Source organism: Chinchilla lanigera, unplaced genomic scaffold (genome assembly GCF_000276665.1).
Source record: "Chinchilla lanigera isolate Chin_1 unplaced genomic scaffold, ChiLan1.0 scaffold00002, whole genome shotgun sequence".
Taxonomy (NCBI): Eukaryota; Metazoa; Chordata; class Mammalia; order Rodentia; family Chinchillidae; genus Chinchilla; species Chinchilla lanigera.
This window is the reverse complement of record NW_004955403.1, coordinates 40199836-40213900: the sequence shown is the minus strand read 5'-3', so window position 1 is coordinate 40213900 and position 14065 is coordinate 40199836. Positions and strand designations below refer to the sequence as shown.

The 14065-nt window shown below is 55.9% G+C and overlaps 1 protein-coding gene across 1 annotated transcript; it reads right to left on the bottom strand.

The window, feature by feature from the left end:
- Window positions 1–2153: 2153 nt before the first annotated feature.
- On the bottom strand, window positions 2154–11721 carry Tmem192 (transmembrane protein 192; the record flags this gene model as incomplete). The annotated part of the gene is given in 5 exon segments (XM_013513506.1): window positions 2154–3122; window positions 5057–5159; window positions 5832–5966; window positions 10842–11106; window positions 11575–11721. Coding segments are annotated over 5 exon segments (777 nt in total), but the record flags the coding sequence as incomplete, so codon positions are not given.
- Window positions 11722–14065: the final 2344 nt, after the last annotated feature.

The window sequence follows — 14065 nt, the reverse complement described above, 5'->3', positions numbered from 1 at the left end:
GCTGACAGGGCTGGGGCTGCCATGAGCACCCAGGGCGGGTGTGCTGTTGTCGCCTGCCCTGCACCCTGCACCAACAGACCCACACCCCAAAAATAACTTTTTTTGTAGTACTGGGGATTAAACCCAGGACCATTGCACTGATCTATGCAATTATCCCTTTTTTTTTTTAATTTTGCATTTTTTAGTTTGTTTTTGAGACAGGGTCTCATTATGCAGTTCAGGCTGGCCTTGAACTCACTTTGTAGCCCAGGCTGACTTCAAACGTGAAGAGATCCTCCTGCTTCAGCCTTCTCGGTGCTGGGATTATAGGCGTGCACCACCACACCTAGCTTTATTTTTCGAGATGGTCACTAAATTGCCCGGCTGGGGCTCAAACTTGCAATTTTCCTGCCTCAGGCTCCCAAAGGGTGGGGATTACAGGTGTGCACCACCACACCAGGCAACAAAGAACTTTCTGCCCCAAGTATTAGCAGTGCTGAGGCGGAGTAGGCTGGGAGGAAGCTGAGGAAAAATTAAGAGTAAAAGAGAACTTGATTCAAGTAAGACTTCGGCTTCAGTTCCTAGAGGAAAAAGGGGGTGTAGTGGCTGTCACACAACGATGCATCCCCAGTGGCCCTGGGGACCAGGGGTGGGGACGTTCTCTCCAGCACTGAGGAAGAGGAATCCAGGCCTCGGGTCTGCAACAAGCGGGGACGCGTGGCCAGCAAACTGCCGCCCGCGCGCTGGTGCAAGGGAGCACATCCGGGGTCCGGGAGTGGAGGACCTGCGCACTGGGGCACAAAAGGTTTCTCAGACGCCAAAGGGTCTGGAATGAGGCGACGCAGTGAGGCGTCTGCCAGTGGCGCCGTGAGGACGCCCACAGCCGGGGACGGCGTACACGAGCAGAGCTGTCCAGCTCTTTCACAGGAGGGCTCACCGCTTTGCTTCTGAATATCACCATCCATTACAGAGTAACGAGCTTCTAGCTTTCCAGGAGCTCACGGTGCGGTCACCTGGAGCCCGCGCATAGGTGCCCGTGTCCACACATGTACTCCACGAGTTCCTGCACCCGCCCAGTTCAGGCTCTTTCTGCCACTTTCTTTTCTCTGGGCAGAAATACAATCTAATCCTTCTGAGTCAGGATTAGATTGTAGTGCTATGTAGTGCACGCTGGTGCTGAACTCAGTAGCCCAAGCTGACCTTGAACTCAGCGATCTTCCTGCCTCGGCCTCCCCAGGGCTGGGATTACAGGCGTGCACCAGCATGCCCAGCCACAATCTGAATGTAGGAGTGTCACTGTTTTGAAGACTCCCCTCCCTGAAGGCAACACAAAATCCTCTTTATCGTGATAGACAATTTTAATAACCCAGTGGGGGGGGGGGGGCGTGCCTAGACAGCAGGTGTTTTCCCCTCAGCAATCATAGTGGACGTGATCAAATGAATGTATCCCAGCTGCAGCTACACACGCTCTACTCCCAGCTCTCGGGAGGCTGAGGCAAGAGGATCACAAGGTTGAGTCTGACCTGGACAACACAGCAAAACCCAATTTCAAAAACCCAAGAAACAAACAATCCCTTCCCGGTGACAGCAGCGGCACACATGGGTAATCCCAGCCCTTGGGAGCTGAGGCAGGAGGACAGTCAGTTTGAGTCACCCTGGGCAACTCAGCAAGACCCTGTCTCAAAATGAAGGAAGGCTGGGGACGTGGCTCAGTTGGATGGGCCTGCGTCTAGCCCCAGGGCCACCACCACCACCGAAGAAAAACCCTTGCTTACCTAATCCCAGGCAGTGCCTTGCAACGTAGCACTTGCAGCTTTTCAGATCAAATCCTGCGTCACCAGCTAACAACCGACCCCAGCTTACAGTGGCAAACGCCCCCCCGCCCACAGCCTGCAATGAAAAGCCCGAGGCCCGGGACAGGGGCGGCCGGGACGGGACAAAGGAGGGGAGCACACCAGGGAACGTGGAGAAGCGATGCATTTACTCATGAAAGCTCAGCACTCTGACCCCAGGAAACAGAGATGTTTAATACCTGTATGTAAGTCAGTGGCATTTATTCCCATCACAACTTTAAGTATAACCCAGGACTAAAAATGAGTCTCTCTTTCTCTGTTGACGGATTTTAAACCTCAGACCTTTTTTTTTTTTTTTTGGTTTTTGGTTTTTCTCCGGTACCGGGAACCGAACTCACGACCTTGCGCTTGCCAGGCAGGCGCTTTTGCCGCTGAGCTAAATCCCCAGCCCCTAAACCTCAGACCTTTCCACTGCTGGAACGGAACTTCTTGAGCCGATGAACTGATCCAATACAGAAATACACTGCAGCCCCCTTAAGAAGGAGACAGGTAAGGAAAATTTCTCCATCTGCCCCCTTTCGCTAGCGGCAAGCGCTGCCACTGGGGCACAGCCTGTCCCGGCGCGTCACCAGGTAACTGTGATTTCTGAAGAAAGGACTAGAATTTGCATATCAAATCACCCGTGAGACCTGGGTCCTGCAGTCGGTTTTCTGCTGTTTCTGGAGGCAGGATCTTGCTCTGATAGCCAGGCTGGCCTCCAACTCGTGGCCCTCCTGCCTCAGCCTCCCGAGCGCTGTGACTGTCAGCGCGCGTCCCCCCGGCCGGCTGCGGGGTCCCACGGTGAGGACATTCGGTGACAGCGGTGTGTGGGGTGCAGCTCTGCGGGGGGTGGAGCTTCCCCGGCGCCACAGGGGGAAAAGCGGGTGCCCGCAGCGCACCGGTCAGGGGCTGCAGCAGGGATGACTCCTCCGTTATTTTAAGAGCAGAACCTGCTTCTTCAGACTGCTCAGGCCCCGGGGCGGGGTGGTGGAGCCGGCTCTGCCAGGCCCTAGGCCCAACCCCCAAGCGCTGATGAGCGCGACTGGGTCTCAGGGTTCAGAGCGCGGCGGTGCCATCCTCCGGCCGCAGGTGACGCGCATCAGGGCCCCACGCTGTGGCAGCGCGGGCTGGTTGGGCTCCTCCTGGCGTCCCATCGGGTCCGGCCCGGTCTCGTCCCGTCCCGCTCAGCTCCGGCCCGGCTGCGAGCCAGTGAGCGCCAGCAGCCGCCGGCTGAGCAGCGCGTTGTGCCGCCGCAGGTAGGCGATGGCGTCCGCCTGCTTCTCCACCACCTCCTCCAGGCTCCCCGCCGTCCTGCAAGAGCGGGGACACGCGGGGCGCGCTGCTCACCTGCGTGAAGGCGCCACCGTCTGCGCCGGAGACTGGGGAAGGCTCAGTTAGCGAGCTCAAGGCCGGCTTGAACTACACAGCGAGACCCCGCCCCAAAAGCACAAACCACAGGAAGCAGAAAAAAAAGAGGTTACAAATAGAAGCTGTGAGCCGGGTGTGGTGGCGCAAGCCTGTAAGCCCAACCCTTGGGAGGCTGAGGCAGGAGGATCGCTGTGAGTTCCAGAGCAGTCTAGGCTACAAAGTGAGCTCAAGGCCAGACTGAACTGCATAGTGAGACTCTGTCTCAAAAAGAAAAAAAAAAAAAAAAAAAAAACCAAAAAACAACAACAATAAAACCACAAATAGACGCGGTGAAGACTGTGTGCACCCCAACCCCGACCTCCTACCCAGAGGCTGTGCCGCGCAGGTCACCCAACCTCTCTGCTCTTAGATGTCCACACGAGTTCTCAGCGTTTGGTGTGAGCAAAGCCCCGAGGGGCCCTTCCTCCCCATTTTGCTGGGCTAAGCGGACCCACAGAAAACGCCCCATTTTGTGATGCATTTTAGGCGTTTTTCCTCTGGTGGTTGTGGGGCCTGCAGGGGGCCTCAGTGCAATGACTGAGCTCCACCGCCAGCTGCGGCTGTGCAGACCCCTCGCCCTAGGACCTGTGACACAGGCCCTGGAGCAGCTCAGCAGACCGCTGGTGGAGGTGGGAGGGGACAGGGAGGCGGTGCACCCCCAGGTCAGAGGCTGGTGGCAGAGGGGATGGCAGGCAGCAGGGAATCTGCAATGTGGGTATTTTTTTTTTTTTTTTTTTTGAGACAGGGTCTCTCATGTAGCCCAGACTGGCCTCGAACTCACAGCAATCCTCCTGCCTCAGCCTCCCGAGTGCTGGGATTACAGGCATGCACCACCATGCCGGGCCTGGCTCCCCTTTCTAAGTAATCTAATTCTGCTGTTTCTTGGGTCCTGTACTTCAGCATCCTCTACAGACGTCCACGAGACAGGGTCGGCTCCTCTGCTCGCGGGGCTCCACGCACATGTGTGCCTGCCCCCTCCCGCACCCTCTCGGTGCAGGAAATAGGGCAGTTTCGGGTTAAATCCAAATAAACGGCCTGCATTAGCATCTGTGTCACCCAGACCAAGGCCTCTGTCTGTAACTGCAGCACTTGGGAGGCTGAGGCAGGAGCATCATGAGTTCAAAGGCAGTCTGGACTACACAGTGAGGCTTTGTCTCAAAACCAACCAACCAACACAGATGTTAAAGGTCTACTATTATCTGTCATGTACAACTTTCTCTTTTTCTTGAGATTCCTAAGTGCCTCATCACCTCGTTTCATATTTGTTCATAATAATTTTCTCTTTTCCCTCTGGAACTGTGGACAGGGACGGCTACCACTGAGCTCTCTCTTCAGCCCTTTTTATTTTTTGAGAAAGGGTCTCACTGAATTGTCCAGGCTGACCTCCACCTTGTGATCCTCCTGCCTCAGCCTCCTGTGTGGAGTGTTTAATAACCGTGTTAGTCCTAAGCTCTGCCGCAGACAGGGGCGGCACTTCGGCCATCAGAGCACCTCGGCAGAGCGGGCGGCAGCAGCACAGCGGGCAGGCCCGATTCCTGGGCTGGGGCGTGCAGGCAGAACAGGGCGGTGGGAACCGGGCGGCCTGGTGAGATCGGGCCGCGAACACCGTGTGTCCACCAGGGAGAGCACCGGCGGCGCGGAGCAGGGTGAGCTGCGTGAGGTGAGCCTCACAGCGCAGCAGCGGCCGGCTCACCTGCGCAGGACCTGGGCTCCGCACGGCGGGGAAGACGCCGACAGACCCGGCCTAATCGTCCGCTCAGCGCGGGCGGACTGCAGGTGTCCGCGGGGAGACGCTGCGCAGGGCCCCTCACCGCCCCCCACTGCTCCGCGGGCCTCACCTGAACCCCGTCTCCGAGGCGATGCCGTTGGGGTGCGCGTAGATCTCTTCTTCTTCGAGTACGTCAGGCTGTGGCTGGGCTCTATTAAACTTTCTGATTCTCACTGAGAGAGCAAACGTCATTATTCGTCTCAGATCACCCGACCGACCGTAGACAGGCTGTCGTTCCCGTCCGCCGGATGGATTCCCGGCTCCTCCTTCCAACCAGCCAGCCCTGTAAGGCCGCTTCCCGAGGCCAAGCGCCGGGCCGTGAATAGACATTCCCGGGTCTGTCCAGCCGGTGCTACACACAGGGCCCGGGGCGCGGTCAGCTGGCGACCACAGCAGCGGGCACTCACCGTCCCTGGGCGCGGACTCGGACCGCGCGTCTCACCACCGCCCACGGGGGGCCCACGGGGCACGCTCTCCCGGTTCACACACGGTCAGGAGAAGCCGGCTGCCAGCTCCCGACCCAGCGCCATCGGCACTGCAAACCCCGACTCGCCACACTATTTTTTTTGAGACAGAGTCTCACGGTGTAGTCCAGGCTGGTCTCCAACGCACAGCGACCCTCCTGCCTCAGCCTCCCTGGTGCTGGGATTACCGGTGTGCACCACCCCCCCCAGCTATTTTACTTTTACACGTCAGACTTCTAGTCTGGTGCCTGTGGGGAAACAAAAGTTGTTGGGGTGATGCCTGCTCGGTGGCGCAAAGTTAGCTGGGTGGCCAGGCATCTCCGTCCACGCAGGGAAACGCCCGCGCAAACACAGCGGGCTCCAACACAGCGGGCTCCTCACCTGCGTACAGGAGCAGCCAGATCACGCAGCCCAGCAGCTCCAGGCCCAGCACGGCCAGGATGAGGGCCAGGTACAGCCTGCCGTGCCCGGGGAAGGAGTGCTGCGCGCCCAGCACCAGCAGCAGCGCCGCGTTGCCTGCGGGGACAGGGACAGGTCCAGCTCGGCAAGTCCCGGTCTCCGGGGTTCCCCGCCCCACCCCGACACATGGCCGGCGACTTCCGGGGTGCGGCTGCGCCATGCTCTGCGGGGCCTCCAAGCCCCGGGGTCCCCACGCAGCAGCACAGCTGTCTCCAGCCTTCGCCCCGCCGAGCACACCTGATCAGCGGCTCGGCCGCTGCGAAAGGCTGAGGAGGCGGGAAGGCCCGCAGGTTCGGGCAGCAGAGACCAAAGGTCGGTGGTCTTCACTGAGACAAGGCCTCACCGCGTAGCCCAGGCTGGCCTCCAACTCCAGGCGACCCTCCTGTCTCAGCCTCACTTTATTTATACAATTACAACAGTGACTCCCCGTCACACTGGGCAAGATGGTGCCAGTGTGTACTCCTAGCACTCTTGGAGGCTGAGGCAGGAGGATCGCAAGTTCAAGGCCAGCCTAGGCAGCTCAGTGACTTGGCAAAACACTGTCTCAAAGTAAATACTTTTATGAAGGGCTGGTGATGCGGCTAGGTGTGAAGGCCCTGAGCTCGGCTTCCAGACCCGCACACACACAAAGCCCCAGAAGGCTCGCTTCGGGTCAGACCGCATCTTCACGCAAGAGCGAGGCGGGTTTCTGAAGTCTGCGCCGCGGCTTCCAGAGCACCTGCCCTGCTTGGGGATTTGAGGCCCTCTGGACCCCGGAACTATACCGCAGTCCAGAGCCCTGCGGAGACCCGCCCCGCCTGGGCACACGCCCACCGCCGCGGACTCCACCGCGGTGCCATCAAGGGAGCAGGGGGCGCCGCCGCGCTCCGCGTCCCTCTGCGCGAGGCTCAGGGCGCCGCCGGCAGGGGCGCTCTCCGCGCACACGGCTCCACGCCCGCGCCCCCGCTGGCACTCCTCCCTTCTCCACCACACCGCGTGTGTGCACTTGGTGTTCTGAGACAGGGTCTCACTATGCAGCCCGGGATGGCCTGGAACTCAGTGATCCGCCTGCCTCAGCCTCCCAGTCCTGGGATTATGGGCGTGCACCGCCAAGCCTGGATACTTTTGAGGACCATTTTAACTTCTGTTTTGCCCTTTACTCCAAAGAATGTCAAGAAAAGTTTGACATATCTGTGGCACCTTATCTAAGAGTTTCCTGAAACTCATTTAATATACTATTCATCTAAATCTGATCTAGGGGAAAATAATGCTGGTCACATTTTTTTTGGTGGGGGCGGGTCACAGGGATTGAACCTGAGGCCTTCACCCTGAGCTATATATCCACCCTTTTTAAATTTGAGACAGGGGCTCAATAAGTTGCTAAACTGTCCAGGCTGGGCTCCTCCTTTCCATCCTCCTGCCTCGGCCTCCCAGAGCACTGGGACCATAGGCTGCTCCACCAGGCCCAGTCTCTCTCATACTTCCCCATGGAGAAAGAAGGACTGAGCCAGAGAGTCCTGTTCACACAGCCTGTCAAAATCTCACAGAGCTCAACCTGACTTGATGGTACATTCTGCAGTCCCAGCATTTAGGGAAGCAGAGGCAGGACGGTCTCATATTCCAGTCATAATACAAAGGGCTGGGGATGTAGCTTGGTGGTACAGCACCTTGGGGTTTAATGCCAGGTACCAGAAGAAAAAGAAGTCTACACAAAGCCTCACCCTGGAGCCAGGTGTGGTGGTGCTCGCCTGTGATCCCAGCATTCCCAATGTGACCCCAGCACTCCAGGAGGCTGAGGCAGGAGGATCCTTGAGGAGTTTGAGACCAGAATGGGCTACAAAGTGAGCTCAAGGCCACTGTGAACAGCATAGTGAGACCCTGTCTCAAAAAGACCAAGCCTCACCCTGCCAAGCCCTCTCACCAGGGGCCACCCAGCGTATTAACATCACTGGCAGAGGGCTTACAAAGGTGTTCTGTGAGCCACACAAAGCCTTACAGCCTCTAGGGGGAAGAACACACGGGGGTCGCTACACAGATAAAAAAATAGCTTCATTTTTATGTTTGTGTGTTTTGAGACAGGGTCTCGCTGCCATGTTGCTCCGTCCAGGCTGGACTTGAACTATGTAGCTCAGGCTGGCCTTAAACTTGTGGCCTCCTCCTGCCTCAGCCTCCGGAGTGCCTGGATTATAGGTGTGCGCCACCACACCGGGCTGTGAGGTTAGTTTTACAACCGCAGACACAGCTCGTTCACTCTGCCAGTCCTTCTAAAAGACCCCCGGATCCATGGCACACTCACTGCCCACCGAGGGGGCACGCGGGCTGCCCCACGCGGCGTCTGTCACCTCTCACCAGGGAGACCCAGGATCTCGCCCAGGTCCCCAGATTTCTCTACCGCCGAACGGGGTAGGTGTGCTAACCGTACTCACTCCACACGGGAGAGAGCTGAGTGCCCGGGCTAAGACTATGAATCTCATAGTCAACAAGAATCTGCACCTTGGACGCCCAACGCCCCTCTCTGGGGCCCTAGCTGGGGACGGGACGGGCCACGCCGCTGGCTTTGATTCCTGGCAGCGCATGCGCACACACCTGGGCTCAGGCCTGGCCCACAGCCCCGCTTCCCAGCAACGCCCCAGGCAAACTGTGCGGGGTGGGGGGGGCGTGGGGGTGCAGCCCTTGGGCCTTCTCTTTCTTTTGCTTAATGTACAGAGGTGGGACCCGGGCCTTCGTTGATTTACAGCGTTAGTTCTGTTTTTTCTTTTTCTTTCTTTTTGAGGGGGGGCAGCGTTTCCCTATGCAGTTCAAGCTGACCTTGAACTCACTTTGTAGCTCAAGCTACCTTCAAACTCACATCGATCCTCCTGCCTCAGCCTCCTAGGTGCTGCGATTACAGGTATGCACCACCTCACCCGGTTTCTAGCTCTTTTTATAAAAAATATATATATATTTTTGAAATTTCAAGAAAGTCTCACTAAATCACTAAATCACGAAATTGCCTAGGCTAGGTCAGAACTTGTAATTCTCCTGCTTCAGCCTTCTAGAGTGCTAATATCACAGGCATGTGCCACCATGCCTTTTTTTTTTCCCTAATAAGACATTAAAAAAAAAAAAATTGAAGATAATAGAAACCAGCTAAATACCTGCCCTAATTCCTTTCATTTTCTGAGCATGTCCATGAGCAACATAAAAGTGATACCATCAGTGATTAAACTAAAGGTCCAACTGCTAAAAAAAACAGCTCATGATTGAAAGTCTCATGGTCAACAAGAATCTGAAAATGCAGATTTTGGAGAGAGAAAACTCAAACAATGGCTGGGCGCGGAGTCCCACACCTGATATCCAAGCACTCAGAGGCAGCGGCAGAAAGGCCAGGCCGAACCACACAGTGGCCCATCTCAAGAACACAAAAACAAAACCTCCACAATGAAAAATCAGACAATTCTTTACGGGCCTCAGAAAGGCTTTCCAGCCAGGCAAGGCAGTGCTTGTCTTTCCATAGTCCTGGCTTCTTGGGAGGCTGAGGCAGGAGAATTCCAAGTTCAAGACCAGTCTGGGCAACTTGGCAAGACCCTGTCTCAGAATAAAAATAAAAAGGACCAACTCCGGCAAGCCACTCAGAACCCACTAGGAACCCCTTACGTCTCTCTCAGACAGAAGCTTTCTTCCCCTAATAAATATATTCTGGTCTTAAAATAAAAACAAACAACCAACAAGGACTAACTCAGTACTCTGTGAGTTCATGGTTTCTAGCCCATCAGCTGAGAAACAACGTTACTTTGGTCCCAGAGAAGACAGGATCCTCAATGCCTTTCTGCTTCCACCCTGGCTTAGGGTGACACCTGCTGGCCGCAGTGGAGCACTACACGCCCATGCCCACCCTGGTAATTCAGCCGGAAAAACCAAAACCAACCAACCAAATAAAACCCCTAAAACCAGAACTCCTTTTGTTTTTTTGAGGCTACTAAGGCCTGAAGTCAGGGCCTTTGCGCTGAGCAACCTTCCCTGGTCCTTTTAAATTCTGAGGTCTCACTAAGCTGTCTAGACTGGCCTGAAACTTGAGTCCTCCTGCCTCAGCCTCTCTGAGTGCTGCGATTACAGGTGTGTGCCACAACACCTGGCTAAAAATGTCAAACAACAGCACTTCAATTTCCTTAAGATTAATAAACCTGTAACCGGCAAAAGGGACGGGGTGCGGGGCAGGTCAATGACAAAGCACGTACTTCGCAAAAAAGCAAAACATGCCGGGTGTGGTGGTGCAGGACAATAGCACCAGTACTGGGGAGGCTGAGGCAGGAGGATCGCCATGATTCAGCCTGAGCCACATAATGAGTTCAAGGCCAACCTGAACTACATATCAAGACCCTGTCTCAAAAAAATAACCCCCCAAAATAACAACAAAAGAAACCAAAAACAAATCACAAGGTAGGGAGGCCCCCACTTCAGACAGGGTACAGTATTCGCAACGGGTGCAGATTCTGAGTGAAAGTTAAGGCCTATGATTAGTAAGCTTCTGTATCTTATAAGAAAAGCTTCAAGACATTCAAGTCATCCAAATTCCAGTAGCCACAAACACACATCCCTCTCGCTAAAATGAGGGAGTATGTTTTGATTATAAAATCAAATTTGTTGGGCATGCTGGCACAGGCAGACCTGTAATCCCAGCATGTGGGAGGCTGAGGCAGGAGGATCCATAGGCAGTCAAGGCCAGCCTACACTACATAACAAGACCCTTCCTCAACAAAACAAAACCAGAACAACAAAAAACATCACATTTCAGCCAGGGTGCACATCTGCCATCCCAACACTTGGGAAGCTGAGGCAAGAGGATCTGCAGTTCAAGGCCAGCATGGGCTACCCAGCTCCTTCAGGGACAGTGCGGACTACACAGTGAGCTCGGTTCGGAGCAACACCGAGCGCGTCCGTACCCTCCCGCCGTCGGGGGCGGCACCCACTCACCCGCCGAGTGCGTGAGCAGAGCCAGCGTCTTCAGCGGCCGCGTGGCGCGGTCGATGCGGCCGTAGCCGCGGCCCCTCGCCCTGCTGTGGTGATGCTGGAGGTAGCGCTCGAGCAGCAGGTGCAGGAGCCACAGCGCCACCTTGCCCAGGACGATGACGCTCTGCACCTTCAGCGGGCTGGTGTAGTTCCCCGGGCACCTGTCGTCCTCCGGGTCAGGGTAGGAGCAAAGCACACCGGTTAAAAACGCCAAGACCACAAACGCCACCTGGTGGGGAGGGAGCGACCTGCTCAGTACAGCCCGTGAGGAAAGAAACAACCGTCCTCCCTGAAGTCTAAGAGAGTAGTCTTTTTCCGAGACAGGGTCTACGCAGTTCAGGCTGGCCTCGAACTCACAGAAATCCTCCTGCCTCGGCCTCCCGCATGCTGGGACTATAAAGTGCACCACCACACCTGGCCACGGTTATACACTTCTCAGACCAGCCTGTGCCTGGCGGGTGTGAGGCCCTGGGTTCCACCCTCCACCCCCTGCATACTCCCACACAGAAGCAAAGCGGGAGAGGTGGAGGTGCCTCCGAAGCAGGCACGGAGCCCATTCACTTGGGAGGCTGAGGCAGGAGGATGGAAAGTTTGAGGTCAGCAGAGGCAGCTTCTGGAGACCCTTCTCAACGAGAACCAGAAAGGGCTGGGGCTGCAGCTCGGTACACGGAGCCCAGGAAGCTCGCTGGCGACTCACGTGGACGAGCAGGAGCAGAACGGCTGTGAGCGCCGTGGGCAGCGGCTGGAAGCGGGGTGTGAAGTGGGCCTGCAGTGAGTGCTGTGCGGGCAGCCGCGCGTCCAGCAGTGGGTCCTCCTCCGTACTCTGCACCAGGTCCAAGGAGCCCTGAGCACAAAACACCCAAGTGAGCTGGGGGCGCGGATGTCTGCTGTCATCGCAGCACTCAGGAGGCTGAGGCAAGAGGATCACTGTGAGTTCAAGGCCGGCCTGAACTCATAGGAAGACCCTTGCCCCCAAAGCAAACAACACCCCTGAGATTACAGTCACTACTTTCGGGTATTTCTAAGACACCTATAAAGCTTTTTAGTCAGCCACGGTGTCGCACTCCTGTAGTCCCCGCACTCCAGAGGCTGAGGCAGGAGGACTGCTGCAAGTTCCAGGCCAGCCTGTGCTACCTAGTAAGTTCAAAGCCAGCCAGAACTACATAGCAAGAGCCTGTCTCCAGGGGAAAAAAGAAAAAAGAAAAAGCTTTTCAAACTGTGGCACAAGTCAGAGGGACAAGAGAACATAACTTCACATAAAGCTGGTTTAAAAAATAATGCCCTCCTCTAGAAAACTTCTGCATATAACTTGGCAGAAATGAATAGTAAAACAGAGGCGACCTTAATGTCATGACTTCTCTAATTCACAAGCAAGGTGATCCACAGTGAGACCTAAGCAAACCATTTCTTCACGCTCAAAACCCAGGTGTGGCTTGACTCAACATGCATCATATAGTTGAAAATAATTATATATGGTCGCAACCCTGTTTGGGCTTTTTTGGGGTTTTTTTTGTTTATTTTCCGGTACTGGGAATTGAACTCATGACGTTGCGCTTGCCAGGCAGGCGCTGTGCCGCTGAGCTAAATCTCCAGCCCTGTCTTTTTTTTTTTTGAAACAGGTCTCACTATTCAGTTGAGGCTGGCCTTGAGCTCATTTTATAGCCCAGGCTGGCCTCTAACTTAGAAGGATCCTCCTGCCACAGCCTCCTGAGTGCTGGGATTACAGGCGTGCGCCACCATGTCCAGCTCCCGTTTGGTTTCTTTGAGACAGGGTCTCACTATGTAGTTCAGGCTGGCCTTGAGCTCGCCACATAGACCAGGTTTGCTTTGAAATGACAGGCGCTCCTCCTGCCTCAGCCTCCCGAGTGCTGGGACTGATTAGGGGTGTACTTGCTCTTCTCTGTCCTTGCTGGTCTGTATTCTACCTGTGCACCTGTGAATCAGTTTCAAATGACTCGTGATAGGTCATATTTTCTGTCTTTTTCCAAGCCAGGTTTTTTTTCTCTTTTGCCCTAGTGCTGGGGGTGGTGCAGAGCCCAGGCGACTGTACGGGGGTGCTGGAGCGCACCCCCACAGTCCTTCGTTTCCCCCGACTGCAGAGGAAGCCACAGCTGCGTTCTGCCCCGCCCTCTGCCTTCTCCCGAGCCGCAGCGTCAACTTTGGGGCCTGGCCTGGCGCAGGTGTCTCAGGGGCGCCTCCCCTCGCTGGCGTGGGGGTGGGATGCAGACAGACCCCGCCAGGCACAGTCTCCGGAAGCCCTCACCCTCTCGGAGCGGCCTGAGCTCCCGCACACAAGAGGTGGGGCTCGGGGCCCCGGGAGGGCCTGGGACACAGCCAGCAACTTCAGCTTTCCACCCAAGGCTACAAACCCTACCCGGACCCCAGGCGGGTGCCTCACTCCGACCCACAGTGAAGCTCCGTCTCCGCTGGGGACACACTACTTTCCAACCGCCCGGTCCAAGTCAGTTCTGCCACTAAGAGGAAGAGCAGATCCGCGAACTCCAGGGACGGCTTCCAGGCAAGCAAGAAACACGGCCTGCGCTGTCCTATGTCTCATTTCCCTCTTAGGTATTTACTTTTTCCAGAAATCATCAGCCCATGAATCTCACCCTTGAAAAGTCAAAAATAAGCCGAGCCTGGTGGCGCACACCCGTAATCCCAGCACTATGGAGGCTGAGGCTGGGGGATCGCCACAAGTTCGACACCAGCTTGGGCTACATAGTCCAAGGCCGGCCTGCACTACATAGCGAGACCCTGTCTCAAAAAAAAAAAAAACCAAAAAACCGGAAACAATGCATTTTGTTGTAATGTGTATCAGTCTTAGAAATTTTAAGTCTTTTTCGGAAGTAGTTATTTTGATAAGGTTAACTGCGATCACTACTTGTACAGGAACGGAGCGCTTGGTGTACTGTCCCCTGGCTTTTTCAGGATCATAGTATTGCTGTTCCTTTATTAACCCCAAAGAGCACTTTACGGTAACTTCCAGGGGCCAAGAATTTCAGGAGGTGCCAGTGCGCAACCCAGCAAATTCTGGGCACAAGTGCTTGTTTCCCCTGGCGCTGCCGTCGCAGACTCGCAGACGCGCGATGCTGCCATTGCGCCGTCACTCGCGCCGCATCCCCGGGCGCAGACTCGGGCTCCCTCCCTCCGCCAGGCCGAGTCCCCAGCGGCGCGCGGCTCTCGGCGCG